At 40.6% G+C, this 16,565-nt stretch overlaps 1 protein-coding gene across 6 annotated transcripts in view; it reads right to left on the bottom strand.

The window, feature by feature from the left end:
- GREB1L (GREB1 like retinoic acid receptor coactivator) overlaps window positions 1–16,565 on the bottom strand; it is a 125,213-nt gene that overhangs the window by 7,716 nt on the left and 100,932 nt on the right. For all 6 annotated transcript variants that reach the window (XM_033080560.2, XM_033080551.2, XM_033080581.2 and 3 more), the window contains 11 exons: window positions 15,177–15,369; window positions 13,643–13,776; window positions 11,457–11,796; window positions 8,450–8,565; window positions 7,858–8,102; window positions 6,273–6,835; window positions 5,723–5,825; window positions 2,718–2,873; window positions 2,376–2,515; window positions 543–704; window positions 35–239 (listed from right to left, as the gene is read on the bottom strand). In XM_033080560.2, coding sequence (XP_032936451.1) covers window positions 35–239; window positions 543–704; window positions 2,376–2,515; window positions 2,718–2,873; window positions 5,723–5,825; window positions 6,273–6,835; window positions 7,858–8,102; window positions 8,450–8,565; window positions 11,457–11,796; window positions 13,643–13,776; window positions 15,177–15,369 — 2,357 coding nt within the window. The remainder of the gene's footprint in view (window positions 1–34; window positions 240–542; window positions 705–2,375; window positions 2,516–2,717; window positions 2,874–5,722; window positions 5,826–6,272; window positions 6,836–7,857; window positions 8,103–8,449; window positions 8,566–11,456; window positions 11,797–13,642; window positions 13,777–15,176; window positions 15,370–16,565) is intronic.

The following is a 16,565-nucleotide window of genomic DNA, read 5'->3' as shown; positions in this document are numbered from 1 at the left end:
ACTGTCCATCGTAGCAATGGATAGTGTCTCTTACCAACTCCAGCGTTGTTGAACATGCCTGGCAGGACAAGCATGATGTGGTTGGGCCAGTATTTTCGGTAAAGTGGCATTTCATACTCCTTGACTACCAGGAGGTGCAGGTGGCTGATGCCTTCCATGGCATGGTAGAGGTTCAAGAGTCCATGTTCATGACGTCCACTTGATGGGGTGAAGATAGGACTCTTGACTGCATTCAAATTCTGTTGGAACACAAGGTATTTTGGCAGCATTGGGTAAAAAAGCAGGTTATTCCTGATAGGGACTTCTATTTTTTTATTTTTTATACCAGATTTTAAGATCACTGATTATTGCAACGCATATGAACTGGATGCTAGGAATGGAAAAAAGGATATTTGCCCTCTAAAAACCCATTCTAAGGACAGTCAGACAAGATTTACACAAAGGACTTTAAAACAAAAAGACAACAGAAAAAAACTCCCCCCATTAATTTGCATTTGTATGTCAAGCTGACTGCAGCATATGGGTAAGAGCAGCACACGAACCTTGTCAGAAACGAGTGGGAGTCGCATGCTTTCGAGATGTTTTCCCTGTTTGCTGAAGACAAAATGGTTCTCTTTGGATTTGGGGATTATAAAATGCAGCTGAACCTCTTCTCCAAGCATTGAGGATGAAAACGTGAATGCATGCAGAGTGGAGTCAGACACCTGAATGCAAACAAGCAGCAAAAAGAGATTTCCAAGCAGGTAACACATAAGGACTGTGTAAAGAGGAGGAGTTCTTACAGTCAAAGTACTGGAACCATGAGAGAAGAACATCCAAACCACTCTCTTTCAGTAATCATTTTCCTCACAATAAGGTGCATTATTTAGGCCTTGCTATTGAAGGAATCAGCTTTCTTTACCAATAATGGTCTTTGGCTAAACTGGACTCTTCTGAAGTCCATTTCAGCTAGGAATTATTTACCAGTATTTTCAAAGAGAAGTCAGATATATAGATACATACACACACACACAAACACACATACGTAGTAGGGAAAAAAACTGTCCAAATCAATTTCCCCAGAAGATTCAAAGCGCAGTGCAGCATGTGGGGGTGCCTCCACAGCAGCATGCACTGTCATATTGATATCAGAATAGTATTCTTCCTGTGGCAATACTCTCCTTTTGTGTGACCAAAGCAGACCACACCATTAACAGGGCTATGAAGAATTTGGGTGAGCTTAAGTTTGCACAGCACTTCACTGAACCACGTGAGTGTAAGCTGATGATTTCATCCTACAAAAGCATCTGTCTTACTACAAAGTCAAATCACCTACTCTCACCAATGAGCTTTCTATAATCTTTGCTAAAAATTGAAATAATTAGCCTGAGATGGAAAATGCAAGGGACTTTATTTAGGTTCTGTTAAGCCATATTAGAATCTCTCTCCCTCCATAATGTTTGCTATCCAATGACTCCCCTATTCAATTTCTCTGAGCTTAATTACCTTAATTCTCTATACACAGCTCACACTGGCACATACAAGTAGCTGTTGATATTTATTAGTACCAGTTATGTCTAACCACGTGCACAAAGATGAGTGGAGGGAACAAGAGATGTCCTTGGGGAGGATTTACTTCTCTCAACGGACTTAATGAAGCATGAGGTTTAGATCAGACCTGCTGGTGCTGCTCTGAGGGAACTGGCATAGTGCACTGCCAGACTGGGGTGTCTACACTGCCATACGTTCATAGCAAGCTGTTGGAAAACATTCGCGAGCAAGGAACGAATGAACTGAGATAAGAAACTTCCAGGTAAACTGCTGGTGGTGGTTAAGAAATAATGTGTGAGCTATTAACCAGGAATAATCTTACTTGCCAATTTCCTGTGAGCAAAATTGTTTGCTTTAGAAATTACAGGTGTTTTAACTAAACAGATTAAAATGTTTATTTCTGTCCAGCAACTCATAAGCTACTGCTGAAAGGATGCACAGTTACATACAAAGCAAGGAAGAAGTAGGCCTTGCCATCTCCCATCCCAGGTGTGGATGGCTGGCATTTAGGTTAGACAAGCATTCCTCTTAATTTTTACAGCCTTCTCCCACAAGACACTGCAAACCCTCTGGGCAGGCTGAATGCTGCTTTGGCTTGAGAAAACTAACCACAGTATTCACCCTTTGCCAGAGGCAGCTGCAGAGGAAAACTGCTCATTCAGAACAGGATAGACACAGTTGATGCTCCTGGGTCTATAGCTCAGTATCTCCCCTGAGAATGGAAGAATGAAACAATTCCATCTCAGGGAAGGTGAGAGCATGAGTCCTGAGATGAGAGCAGTATGCCTGGAGGGACCACAATAAAAAACCAAGCATGCAGTTTACCCTTAGACCTTGACACCAACCTGTGCAGTAGGATTAATGTCCATGTACTGATGGCACTGCTCACAGTGATGGAAGGTGTTGTAAGCTGCATATTTAGTCAGCATCATGGACACTGTCTCCCTTTTCTTAGGTTCCTCTGATTTTGTTTCTTTGCTTGTTTCTGTGCACAAAGAAGAGAAGTAACATAAATTTTAGGAGCATTAAAAACCAGAGATTTTGATCCCTCTAAAAACTGTAAGGAATATATAAAATTTTATTTTCCATTTAATTTTGGAGATTAAAGGCTATTGTGAACTTGTGTTCAAATGAGCCAATAAACACTCTGTAGGAAAGTATTCCTAAAAAGTCTACATTTTACTTACCTTGTTTCACTCTTGAGAGTTGTTCTGTGTACACAGGACTTATATTTCTGTACTTAGGGTCATGTACACTCAGGTCAAAAGATATTTTGCTGAAGATCTCAATGTCTGGCCAGTGGTCATTGCTAGACTGAGTAATTTCGCTGTTTTCTGTATGATCTGCAACAACACAGCTCAGGTAAGCAGAATCAGATACTCACCAAATGATGTTTATGTGATGGTTGCTGCTTTACAGTTGCACTGGAACTCACACAGGCATGCACACACAGAGCAACATCTCTGAACACCATAAACATTAGCAGTGAAATTACAGTCCACACAAAACCATTTCAAAGAAATGGCAATTCCTTAGAAACTGCATGCAGGGAAGGAGCCTCTCCTAGGTATCTTTCTGCACTGTTCTTCATCATGCTGCTGAGCTATAATCCACTCTGGTTTAAGCATAAAAAGCTCAGATGAATGGTCCTATTGGTGCAGAAGGCACAAAGTTTCAAGCTTCTCTGTGATTGAGTGAAGAGCACTGGGTAAATGAGAAGTGAAAGTATCCAAAGGCAGAATGATGAAAGCAAGGAAAGAGAGGCTGTATATATTTATGAACTGCTAGCTGGTGGTATATGATAAAGGCAGTAGAAGACAGGCTCCTTTTACAGAATGGGATGTGGCCAGCAAGGATCAAACAGAACTTTTCTGCATTGATCCAACTGAGATAAGTCTAAAGTAGAAAATCAAGTTTAAGCAAGGGAATGGTAGAAAACACTGGCCAAAGAAAACAACTTTGGAATGCAACTTGAATATGAGTCAAATCAGATCAAAATGAGATGGAAGAACACATGAAAGTAGATGTGTAACTGAGGTTACTGATTTTAGAAAAGTGAATTCAGGTGAAATGAAGGTTGGGTCTACAGATGAGCACATGATCACCCTACCCTGATGCAAGAGAAGACAGTAATCTACAGAGCTCTGAGTCCATTACTTTGACCTGATAATATTCAAAATTTGGAGAGGGTGAAGGAAGTAATTAAAGATTTTGAATTAAATGAAAAATGTGATAAAATGCAAATAGGTTTACTAAAGAAATCCTGTGTTACTCTCATTATATGGCTATGAAGTACCTATTTCTCTAAACAAAGGAAATGCAATGAATCTTATCCCTCTGGACTCAAGTACTTGGCATGATACTATAGGACAAATTATTAATACAGCTGAAAAAAATGGAGAGAGGGAATGGTCTGTAAATTAAAAGAGTTGACTAAATAGAAGAGGGCAGCATGTAGCATTTGTAAGCATTAAGGCAGGTGAGATTACCAATAAAGTTAAAAGATCAGCAGAGGTACACACTGTTTAATAGTCTCACTAATGTCACCAGCTTAAACAAAAAGTTGGCTTAAGTTTGCTGGTGGCACACTCCTAAGAGTCACTGCCAACATGAAGAAGGAATCAAAGATCAGCTGGAAAGAATTCAATGCCCTCGATAACTGTAACAAAAATTTGGTGATATTTGACAGAAAAAATGTGAGTCATATGTACATTCAAGGGTTAATAACAAGCATTTCTGCAGCAGTCTGGGAGCACTTTGGCTGCAAATAACTGAGTTGCTGAGAAACCTTGGAGTATAAGCATCAGTGCCAGTGAAAAGGGAGAATGGAAAAGACCAGTGCAATCACAGGTTTCATCAGTCATGGGGATTTCAGTGGTGGCAGGGAAATATATGAGCTGTTGTAGGCTGGGTTGATTAAACATTCAGTTCTGCTCACCCATCCACCAGAAGGATAAATTGAAAATAGATGTGTAGGCCAGAGTACCAAACTGATAAGGAGAATAAAGAGCCTCTCATTTGTGAGAATCCTGTAAGAAGATCCAGACTACCTAGATGAATGCCAAAGAGGAGGTAAGATAGCTGCCTGACCGCTCCAAAGAAATTGACCTCAAAGAAGAGAAAAAGTACTTTAATTTAAATTACTATGTTTTTTGGTCTCAAAGAGAATGTTTATAAATGTAACTGGAACATATTTGGGGTGGAGAATAAAGTAGTATTTAAAATAATAAGGGTTCTGGAGAAGCATTCCAACAGAAGTAGTGGGAGCAAAAAAGCCACAACCAAAAACCCCAACCAAACCCAAATTGCTCTTCTGCTGGAGTTCCATGCATTCCTGGCAGGGGTGTGACACATTGCCAGTCAGCATGATGCAGAACATCTCTTACATTTGGACATTTCAGCCTAGGTTTCTGAGGTACTTTAGTTCAAATAATGAGGGAATAACTGCCCCCAAAGATCCAAATCGAAGGAAAATATTTGCTCTTTTTTTTTTTTTTTTTTTTTTTTGCATTTAATAGCACTGTATGAACAAAAATACAAATTAAGTCTTTTCAAAGATTCGACAATAACTACATTTTCAGGATGCCAGTCTAATGGTATGAGTGTTATGTACCAGAACACCATGAACAGGACTAATTTTTAAAAGGTTTTGCTCTTCTCACAGCAAAGTCCTGCCATGGCAGTTAATGGATCTGTGAGATCCAACAAATGAGGACAAATCCAAAGAGGATCCCGCTCCCCTTTATCCTCAGCATAAAATCTGCAAACTGCAGACAGGAGACAATCTTACTGAAAATGAGTATTAAATAGTCAGGTTTCAACCAGGAACAAAATATTCTTAAATGTCCTGTCTGCTTAAAAGCAGCCAGCACTTAAAAACCTGCAAGGAGAGAGAACATGGGCAGATGTAACCCATTTACAGCTTTGTGCCCACTTTAATCTGAGTGCTACACAAATGTGTCAACCCAAAATACATTTAATAGTTCTCAGACAAGCCTATTATGAAGTTTACTTTTTTATCAATCTATACTGAAAAATATGCAAAAACCTAAAGTCTAGCTACACACCAATGGAGAGGACACGTAGTAGGTGTAATTCACAGTCTTTCAGTGAGCCTAAAAACTTCCTTGCTGAATAACACACAGCATAGGTTGTTTATGATACATCTTAAGAACACCTGCTAAATACTTACTGGTATTAATCTCTTCTTCATCATACACATCTACTTCCAGCAACCGGATCAGCATGCGGAAGAGAATCCGTAGGAACTGCAAGTACGAACCAGTCTTTCCAACCTGAGCCAGAGATGGAAAAAAGCGTAAATGCCAATTCAAACTACTTCAGTGAAAGGGTAAATTTCAGATAAATACCTCTGGGCTTACGCCAAAGCTCTGTGTTCAGCTCTGCCTGAAAACACTGCAAGATGTAATACTGCCCATTTTACTAAATGGGTCTCTGAGCACAACCTGGCCACAGCCTGTGTCACTTTTGTATGCAGGGAGATCAGCAGTGGTAACTGCTTCTCTCCTGACGTGCTCACAGCAACGTTATTCCCAGTGCTACCCGCATGTGTTTTGTTTAGGCTAAAACATGACATAAAGCATCACCCTTCCTCTCCTTACCACTTCCAGCATGGACTTAGCCTTAAAATTTGACTTTGATTTTTGACCTCAAAACACATCACTGCAAACTTGGCCCCCTCAGACTGCTAAAAAGGCAGGAGGAAGGAACTGTGCTGTTACTTGTGGAGGTCCTGTCAGAAGCAGCCGCCTGGGGTGAAAAGTCCTGGTGCCAGACGCCTCAGCCTGATTGCTGAAGTCCGCGTGGTGCTGCCGGGCTACCGTCCACTGCCTGTAGTACAGAGACTGCTCTTCACTGCTCATGTCCTTGTGAAGCAGAGGCCTCAGAGAGCTCAGCCAAGACACATCAGCATGAGGCAGGAGGGAAGAGGAGGAAGGCAAATTCCCATTTTTCTGCGAGCTCAGGAGGCAGTACGCAGCTTTGGACAGGATGACAATGCGTGGCAGCGCCACACGGATGGCTTTGCTGTCCTTGGCTGACTGGGCAGGCCACTGAAAGGTCTGGGAGACTGAAGACAGTGAGGAGAGTTTGGGTGTGGTGCTGCTCGCCATCTGGTTACCCAGAGAGTCACACTCTTGTTTCAGGGTCTCTCTGGCTGTAAAACTGGAGTAAGCTCCCTCATCTACTGAGCTGTGTGCCACAGCCTGGAAGTTAAGGGATGGTGCCTGCTTCTGAGACTTGTCTGCAGCACTCGAGGAGCTCACACCATTGTCAGCCAGGGAACCTGGGAAAGCGAAAAGCAGGCCATGAAAAGCTACTGACTGGCGTAAGAAAACCACAATTCATTTGATCTATGTAACAATCCTAACATACAAACACTTCTGTTCAATGAATGCTGCTGTGGCTTAGGTCGGTGTTTCAGCATGCAGAAAGACATAATCTACATGCGTCTGTGCCTTTGGCTGGAGAGGCAAATGCCCTGCTGCAACAGGGTTCAGACTAATCTCTATATGCTATCTATCATTTCCCATCTAGGATTTGGAATTCAATGGTACAACATTCTGAAAGTCAGGTTTAACAACCACTGTATACACAGATCCATTGCTCCCTCTTGTCCATGAATAACAGAGCATTTATTTCACTACAACTTGGACATGAACTGGGCTAGGTTCCCTCCTCCCTACCTGTCAGGTTTAGTTAGTGTATGGGAAGACCTGGTGCATAGCAAATATCCAGTTCAGCTGTATTAAAATCTCAGACTCATAGGGAAATACAGGGAAGGAACCAGAAGTGTCTGCAGAATGTGAAGAAGGGAAGGCTTGGTGGGAGGTGATGCCTGAAGAGGTAGGACAACACCCAACCATTCTGTTGGTCTTGGCAAGGAGGCAGATATCCTTCCTCACCCACAGGTACTCCCAGAGTCACAGAGGATTTTCTATTCCTAGAATTTCATACTAGCCCTTTTTGCTCTGATTTTTAAGATCCTTTCAGGATCCACTGAACAAAGCTAGCAACAAATGTGAAATGTAAGTTTAAAAATCAAAATGACAAGGGACGCTTAGCTATGACATACCATTCCTCCCACTGAAACACCATCTCCTTTTAGCCGTAGACAGGAAAATTGTTCACTGTGTGAAGAATCTGCCACATTTCATTGTCTAGCCTGCAGCTGGATCCAGCTAAGCAACCCACATTTAAGAAAACATCTCAAATTCTCAAAATCTCAAAAAAAAATTTGTTTGCATCCAAACTCCAAAGATACAGGAATAAAGACTTGTTTTTCAGGCCAACAGCAGAATAACTGACCTGAGGTTCCAGTGACAGCACTGCTGTTGCTCTGGGGCCGGTCCAGGTCTATCAGCAGCTCATCAGAGTCATTCTCACTGCCATTTGCCTTCTCCTGTTCCTTCTCACTGAGGTCAAGAGCTACAATAGGCCCTCGAATTGCCTCCTTGGAGACGTAGCAGCATGCCAGGCCTACTTCTTGCTCTAACGCAGTACGAGTTAAGTAGCTGGAGTCAATTAGTCGAAGGTCACAGTATTTCAAAGACCTAGAAAAGCCAACGCAAATGAAAAAAGTTTTGCTTTCTCTTTGAAGAACGCTCCATACCTTTAGTTCCTTCCCTAATATTCATGGACAATTTTATTAGCCCATACATACAAAACTATTTTAAAATATTCAGCACGTAAGTTGTGCTCCTTGGTACTTGCCCAGACACTGACCCACACAGCAGAGCAGTGTGACTTTTCACAAACTGCACTTTTCAAACCTTTGAACGGTTCCTAACTGAAGTCTACAAAAATGCAGTTCTTTTGTGAGAAGACAGTTAGATGGTACCAAACCAAATTTATCCAAACATGTGTTAGAGAGTAATTGAAAAAGTAATAACCACAGCACCTGGGGAAAGTCTCTCCCAGAGGGTCTTTGCCAGTGAGAATAACAATGCAAGGTAGACCTTCCAGATCCTGATAGGTGCGAGGAATCCAGTCATCCTGCTCATTGCCCCTCCAAGCCTGTGAACAGAGAACATTCCAGTCACACCTAAACAACATCATCTAATTATCTAGCTGTTTCTTTTTTTCACCATTTCCTTCTTTTGCTTTGTATGTAGGGCTTGCTTACTCAACGGCCAACAGGAAGGAGACCTTGGGTGCAGGCATGCATTTGTTTTCTGGTAGCCAACTGTTAGCCAAGCATCAAATGCAAATAAAATGGTGTACAGCATAAGTTATTTAGTGCTGGAAATATTCACCTGGTGTGGTATTAGTGTGGTCCGTCAGAGAAAAAAGCAGCTGATGCGTTCAATTTGGCACAGACAAAAGATATTAATGTAAAGCTAAATTAAGACTTTGAAGTGGAGTATAAAAATGGGCCAATGAACCTTGTTTAATTGTTTTATACAACGAAAGACTGTGTGACAAACACATTTCACCTTTCCCTGGAGGTAATCCCCCCACAAAGGAACTCCTTACCTACAGTCTACCAAGGCCCAAGACCACAAAACTGCACCATTTTCCCTTAGCACTGGAAAGGTTGGTAGCATCAGTCTCATGTCCTTACACCCTTTAGTTCCCCTGGTTCAGTAGAACTTACTGAAAAAAATTATTTCTCCAATTACCTAGCAGTATCTAATGACTTGGTAAAGCAGCCTTGGCAGCAGAGAGAATTTCTGGCTCAGCAAAGTTAGCCCAGCTATGTGTTACAATGACCAAAGTTTCTGTGAAAGTGCATGACTAGAAAGTGAAATAGGGGAAGACAGTTTTTATTTTGATTTTCCTTGATTTTCTTTCGCTAGCATAAGGACCTACAAAGAATGACTGCCTGAGCTTTGAGCTGTAAACTTGCATCCAGAAGATATATTTCTTGACTGCCTTTCTCAGGAAGGTCAGGGAGGTGCCACCCTCAGGGCTCCTCACTTCTCAGTGTCTTCCAATAAGTTTGATTCTTGTTACACCTTAATGGTTTGCCATGACAGCATCCCTGGTCAGTGAGATAGTTATTTAAATTGTCTTCATCTCTTGTTTCATTCTGTACCTCTGGCTCCCTGATGGAGAGGAATGACCTGTCTGTCTGGTCGACCAGCAGGATTGTCTGACAGAGAGGGAACAATGCAGCCACCAGCCCTGCAGAGACAGCTGCCCAGCCTCCCTGCCCTGTGTGGCATCAACACCCTGCTATGCCCTCAGAGAGAGGCTAAGGTAAGTCACTTTTCAGCTCGGTTCACTGACACCTTCAAAGTTTCCCTCCCTGCCTCTGAAAATGGTCATGATGAGGTCCCATCCTTCCTGCAACCAAGAGCATTTATTAGTGGGACCACATTTGGAGCGCTCAGCAGCCTCATATTGCTCTCTCCCCATATGCACATCAAAATAAGAGTTGAGATGCTTGCAGTGAAAGCTGGTTCTAGTCCTTCAGTTTCAGTACTCCACCTAATGTCAGAACAAACGCCCAGCAGCATGGAGACTAAATCAAAATTGTCTGAAATAACCTAGTCTGATGAATTTCATACTGGAAATCATTTCCCCAAACATATGCTCACACCACGTCAGAAATCTTGAGTTATCCTAGTCACCAGAGTAGCAGGTATGGTAGTGCAGTACCAGCTTCACAGGTGGGACACCCTACCTAAATACAAAGACTTATATTTGGACAACTGAATTCCTCTCCTCACTCCCTTCATATGCATGGTTCAGATTTAAGGGCTTTTCTTCTAGTAAACTGAAAGAAAAGAAACAAATCCAGAATCCTACAGCTTTGTTTAGTCCAAAAACACATCTTATGTTTTGGAGAGAGGAATAAGAAGAATTATTTAGAAGGTTTTTCACTCTCTACCTAATAAAATTTCTCTATTCCAGACCAATGTCTCCATGGATATCCACCTGCAACAGCTCTACAGTCAATGCCTCACAGGCTGCTCCAGCACTGTGTAAGGGCTTCAACTCATTATCGCAAAGCACTATTAAGAAGCCCTCACAGGACTCAATCCAGAATGATTTAAGGGTGGAATTAATGCCTATCCAAAAAACCCACCAGCACAGAGCTGTCATTTCACATGTCATTGTCTCATTTATGACTACTTTCCTCCCTCTCCTGCTGCAGATAAAGTTTGAGAAACACGAGTCATAGCTTTTTTAAAGGACATTTTATCTGCTTTTGGCTGTAAGCTCTTTCAGACAGGCTCACAAAATTTATTCCTCTTCTTTGTGGTTTTGAATACACTATAACTCATAGGAGAAGCAGAAAATTAATCTCTCTGTGAGGCTTAGAACAAGGACCAGGAAGATAACCAGTGTTACTTTCAGGTTGACACATAAGGCAGGTAACCCACTGCCCTTTTGTTTTATGTAGTGAGGTCAATTAATGAAGTGGATTTGGTTACTTGAACCATGCTCTTGTAAATCCATGCAAATTTTAGGCTGGTGCAGATATGAAGGCATATATACATGTAACCTCTTCAAGCTTTCAGCATGCAGGGGTTGAGGAAAGAAATCTGTGACAAACGGCATACTTTACCAGTTATCAGAAGAGCAGAAGATGGATGAACAGAGCAGACAACAGACACACTAGACAGACAGATAAGTTGGTGAAACAGTTAGTTTGCCTACAGAGATTTGAGCTCTGCCTTCAGAGAAGAACCCTATCTGATGCATGCTGATATTCAACTTTAAGAAGTGAAATAACAGCTGGTTTGATTTCATGGACCAGTAACAATTCAGGTTTGTTCCAAGTCTCTCTATCTTTTATGCTCAAAGTACAGAAATGCATTCACAGTGACAGATACAGAACACCTGCCCTTTCCTATTAACCTATTAACACATGGGAATAGAAACACAGAGCAACTACAACAGCCAGACAACTATGGTGAGCACACAAACAAACAAACAAGCATTCTGTTTCTGCTGACCTTGAGTCGTGTCACGAAGTGTTTCGCGACCGTGAGCTCCGAGGCAGGGTTCCCCAGGAGGATCTCAAAACGATACTGCAGCCCCAACTTGTCCCTTACTTCCTGCAGCCTCTCCTTGGCCAGCATGGCCAGCTGCACGGACGGCACCCGAATGACGAGCATGTGGCCACAGCCATTCTTATCCTTTCCCGGAGATGTGATCAGGTCATCCATTATGCTGAGTGTTTCAGGCGTGCTGTGATCCCGTAGAGAGGCCATGGTGGTGAGGGCCATCAGAGCTTGGGAATACTGCTGGATGAGCAGGTAGCAGCGGATCACCATGCTGTGCAGCCGGGGGTACCTTGGGGGAGACACAGTTCTGCATTAGCAGGTGCAAAATCACAGCACTGTCTGAAAATCAGCCAAAACGCAGGACTGCATAGTGAAGAAATGCCTGTTTTTTCCAGAAGTGCTCAAAGTCTTCCATTTTCATAGATAAAAATTTTGAACAAAACTTCTCTGCATTAGGCCCAAGTCCTGAGCTCAAGTAACAAAATTATAAACTTCTCTTACCCTCATCTGGTCGAAAATTTCAGCTAAAGATCTTTGACTTGATGGAGATAAAGAACACCTCAGGTAAGATTTATTCCAAGAGCACATGCTTGTAATTGCTTTGCTTTCCACAATCTTTTTCTTCTACAAACTTGAAGACCATTGCGGCTTCAAGTGGTTTGTAATTTCACATCTCTGAACCTCTCACCAGAAACTGGAATTGCTGGCTCTGAGGAATTGCTAATTCCAATAGGAATTGCTGGCTCTGAGCCAAATCTGAACTTCCATTTTGCTATTTGACTTACATAGCCAGAATCTTTGTTTTCATTACAGTTACATGCTGTAACAACAAATACGAAGTAAAATTTTAAGAGAAATAAAATTAAAACCTACTCAAGTAAAAAAACCTCAATTTCTAGACATTTCCAATGAGCTCACTCACCATCATAATACAGAAAAACACTATACTATTACGCCTTGAGTGCTGGTCTTATGCCACATAAATCCAAATAACTAAAATAATTGTAAGTTCCAAATTTCTCTGGTCTCTTTCTTGAGCAATCTAATACACAATATGATACCCACTTAAAGAAAGTTTTGGGTTTGTGTTTAGTCAGTTGATACAGTAGTTTGTTCTGGATACCACAAGCCAGCCATCAAACCAGCAAGTTTTTAAAATACTTTTTACTCTTCATAAAAGTACTCACTGCACTTCTGCTACTAAAACAAAAGGAGCCTTTCTTATAATACAAAAACGTCTGCAATATTTTCATCTTGTAAGCTTGAATGGCTCATCTGCCCAGACAGAACAGCCCAGTTTCTTGAAAACAGAGTCTAAATTGATAGGTGAAACCTAAGGAACTGACCAAATTATTATTGCCCATCCGTAGATAATAGCAAATATTAAGTATTAATTATGTACTTAATTATTAATGTTGCTAATTTAACACATTTGATATTGAATTTCACTAAATAAATACAGATACATTTACAACTATTATATTGACCTAACTAAAACAGAAAACACAGTAATGAACACAGAACAATCCTGTCCTAGTAAACATGAAAGCATGAGACCTATTATTTGAAATGCTACAAGGGACGTGTCCTGCTGATATGCACAGCAGATTAACTCCACATTGCTGGAAATGACAGTATTCTCTTCATTCCTGAAATGGGCACATTTAATTGTATCTTGGATATGTGCCATGAAAGTAGCTGTTTCAGCCAGCTGCAGGGCACTAACAGGCCCTGAGCTGCAGGAACCAAAACCATGGCAAACTACTGAAATAGCAAAATTGATGTTTTTGAAACAATGTCCCTCACCACCAACAAGACAGACACCAGAAATGGTGAGATATGAAACCTCTGGTACCTTCTGAGCTCAGTGAGGGCTGAGCCAAAAGAAGAAAGAAGCACAGCTGAGCCCAGATTGCTGTTGAATGGGCCCAATCTCTTCTAAAAACAAATAAATGATTTCCACTCCCTTCTTCAACTGCACTAAATTTGTTACAAAAATAAAATTGCACATACTTCATGTTTTCCAAGATCAACATCAAAGGTCATCGTGTCTTCATCCCCTGTAATGGGGCTCATAAAGATGTATCTTTAAGATCCAGCTGGGCAGAATCTCAAGCTTCCATTTTATTATTTACCTTTCTAAAAGCGTGTTGACCATTTTTTCAAAGGTTTCATCACATCTCAAAAGGGGACTTGTGACTCCCCACTGCAGGGATTTGCTGTATTCATTCAAACCAAAGTACAGCTTTTCTTCACTTGCTGCATCATCCTGTTTCATACACAAACAGCAAAAATATAAGGTATTCTGGAACAAATTTTTATTTATTGTGTAGTTTTAAAAAATAAGTGGAAATCACTTTCCCAACCAAAAAATCCTTTCTTTTTATCCCTTCTCCCTAAGTGATGCCATTTATTTGTTTCAATGGATACAATAAAATGTAAATTGTTTTTTACTTAACTTATTATTTGCCTACAGCTAGGAAAGACATGTGCAGGTCCTTGCAAATTTTTCAGCATATCTCTTCCCTGAGACTACAGAGGGTTTCTAGAATCCAGCTAATTATTTCCTGACTCCCTATCTCTGGCTTTATATCTACTGTCATCTCATTTTTATTTAGAGTAGAACCTGAAAAGAGAAAGATTATTAATTTCCAAAGTTGTTCTTGATTGGCAGAGTCTACGTGCTTTTCTAATGGAAACCACAAACTAAAAATTTTTTGTTGGAATGTAAATCTGCAGACAGCTATCAGAAAGTCAGAATATTTATGTTTCAAATTTTGTGAGCCTTTGATGGAAGCACAGCATCTTCTCAAGTACATTTATATCAGCTGTAATCTCTAGGAATGTAATTGATTACCTACAGTTTCCCCCTTTTTTGTAGGTGATTTTTTTTTTTAATCAGAAGACTGAAAGTTTTTAATTTTTTTACGTTTTGGAAACAAAAAAAAAACTAGACCATTTTACAGAAGGTCACCACGTGGTTTATATTAACAATCAACCAAAAAGCAAACTTTGAATATTCATTCACTCTGTCAGTTTACATTAGCGACTTTTTACAGATCCCAGACACTTCACAGAAACTAATGGTCCACTCAGCACAGTAAAGTCAAATCTGATAAAAATACACCAAACAAATAATAGGAGAAAATGCTATTTTTAGCAGGTTTATCCAAAACAGCCTCAGAATCAGCTGGTTGAAATGACGAAAAAAAGTTAATAGTGCAGAATATCCAAAATGACTTTTCCTCTGCACAATGACAGCACCTACTGCACCAAAACTTGTTAACCTAGCACACAGTTTTAATTAGGACTGGGAAAGTAAAGAACAGACTTGACAGGCTACGTGACATATAACTTACAGTCAAAAATCAGACTGCTTGAAAAGGGAAAGCCAGCTCTGGAGCTTTATGGCACATCTACATAGCTTTGTCTGACCAGAGCACACAAAGTGGTTTCTCATCTTGCATGACAGGATAAAGAAAACTGTAATTCCTGGTCCTAAATATCAGGTGCTATCTCTACCATCATTATCTGGCCGCCCATCTGGAATCTGAGAGAATAAATTCCAGCAGAGGAAGAGCTCCCTCCTAACACATCCATTTCCTAGATTCTGTTGGGTTTGAATTCTTCATTAAAATTCACAGTTAAAATTAACAGTTAAGCACTTACCACAGTGTCAGATTGTATCCAATGTACCTCATTGCTAGAGCTGATCCTGGACTGCTGCGTTTGCAGGGCATAAGGGAAAGAGCTGACCTGAAGAACAAGGAGGTTGAATGCTTCAAGCACCTCCCTGCAATTAATAACTCTATCAGCCAGACCATGATTAGGCTCACCATGTGACAGGGAACTTGAAATGGCACTGCAGAAATAAGAATGCAGAGAATTGCCTTAGAAATTCAATGGATTACTCTCTTCCTACAGAAAAATCTCTAAATGACCATGACATGGAGAACCACAGCTCAAAAAAATCTCTTTGGAAAGGCAAAAGACTTCAAAAAGTATTTGACTGTTCTCTGTGAGTAAACTCAGTAATCAAGGGAAAACAACAAACACCTAAATAAAGGATCAAAATCTGTTGACAGTGAGAAGGTGGATTAGTGTGACAATTAAAAAAAACATCACACAGAGGAGACCAAAAATAAACCAAAGCTGATTAAATCCCTCTCATTAAGAAACACTGTTCCATGAGCTGTGGGTATAGGATATAGCAGAAATTCTATGAAATCTAGTGGCTTTTTCAGTCTGAAACAACAAATTTCTGAAAGGCTGGGGAGCCTGAAAGTCTACTGCTGTTCTGATAATCTGAGCTCCTGAAATTGCCTTCCATTATATATTCAGAAATTCCAAATGCAAAGGATAGCAAAGATAGCAAAAAAAAAAAGTGATGGGGAATACCAGGTAGAAATAATGTTGCTTTTGTCTATCTATTCAGGTGTCCTTCAAGGAGAGTATTTTGCTCATTATAGAACCATAGAATGGTTTGGTTTGGAAGGGACCATAAAGACCATCCAAACCCCTCTGCCATGGGCAGGGACACCTTTCACTCTTTCTGATACTGAAATGAATCCCACAGCCTTATACATCATGCTTAAACCACATCATTCTCCTTAGTTTACTCATGGAACAAGAACAAAATAATCAGCTTCACTTATTTCTTTCTTCTTTCAATATGAAGTTGTGGTTTGGTGTGAATTTTCACATGTGTGTACATGTTGTGTTTAGACCTAAAGCCAAATTCAATACAGCTGTTTTCTAAAATAATTTCTTACAGAAGCTATGGCATCTTTCTTATGATGCAGATTTAAATGTCTGTAAGCTTTCTCATATCACAAACAACACTGTTATCAGGTACAAAAACATAAATTAAAGCATGACCTGCTTGTGAATATCGGAGACATTTGGGTTTGATTACAGAAGAAGAGGAATAGGAAAAAAAAGACAAGAACAACAAAGAAATTTGCGAAATCTAGCATCTTCTCCTTGATTTCAGCACCATAGCACATAACCCTAAAAAGAGTCCTGTCAGGCATGCAGTAATCTGAAACTAGTCTCACC

The sequence above is a fragment of the Catharus ustulatus genome, chromosome 1 (genome assembly GCF_009819885.2).
Source record: "Catharus ustulatus isolate bCatUst1 chromosome 1, bCatUst1.pri.v2, whole genome shotgun sequence".
In the NCBI taxonomy this organism is placed as follows: domain Eukaryota; kingdom Metazoa; phylum Chordata; class Aves; order Passeriformes; family Turdidae; genus Catharus; species Catharus ustulatus.
Note: the sequence above shows the minus strand (reverse complement) of the source record. Positions and strands in the feature narration are given on the sequence as shown.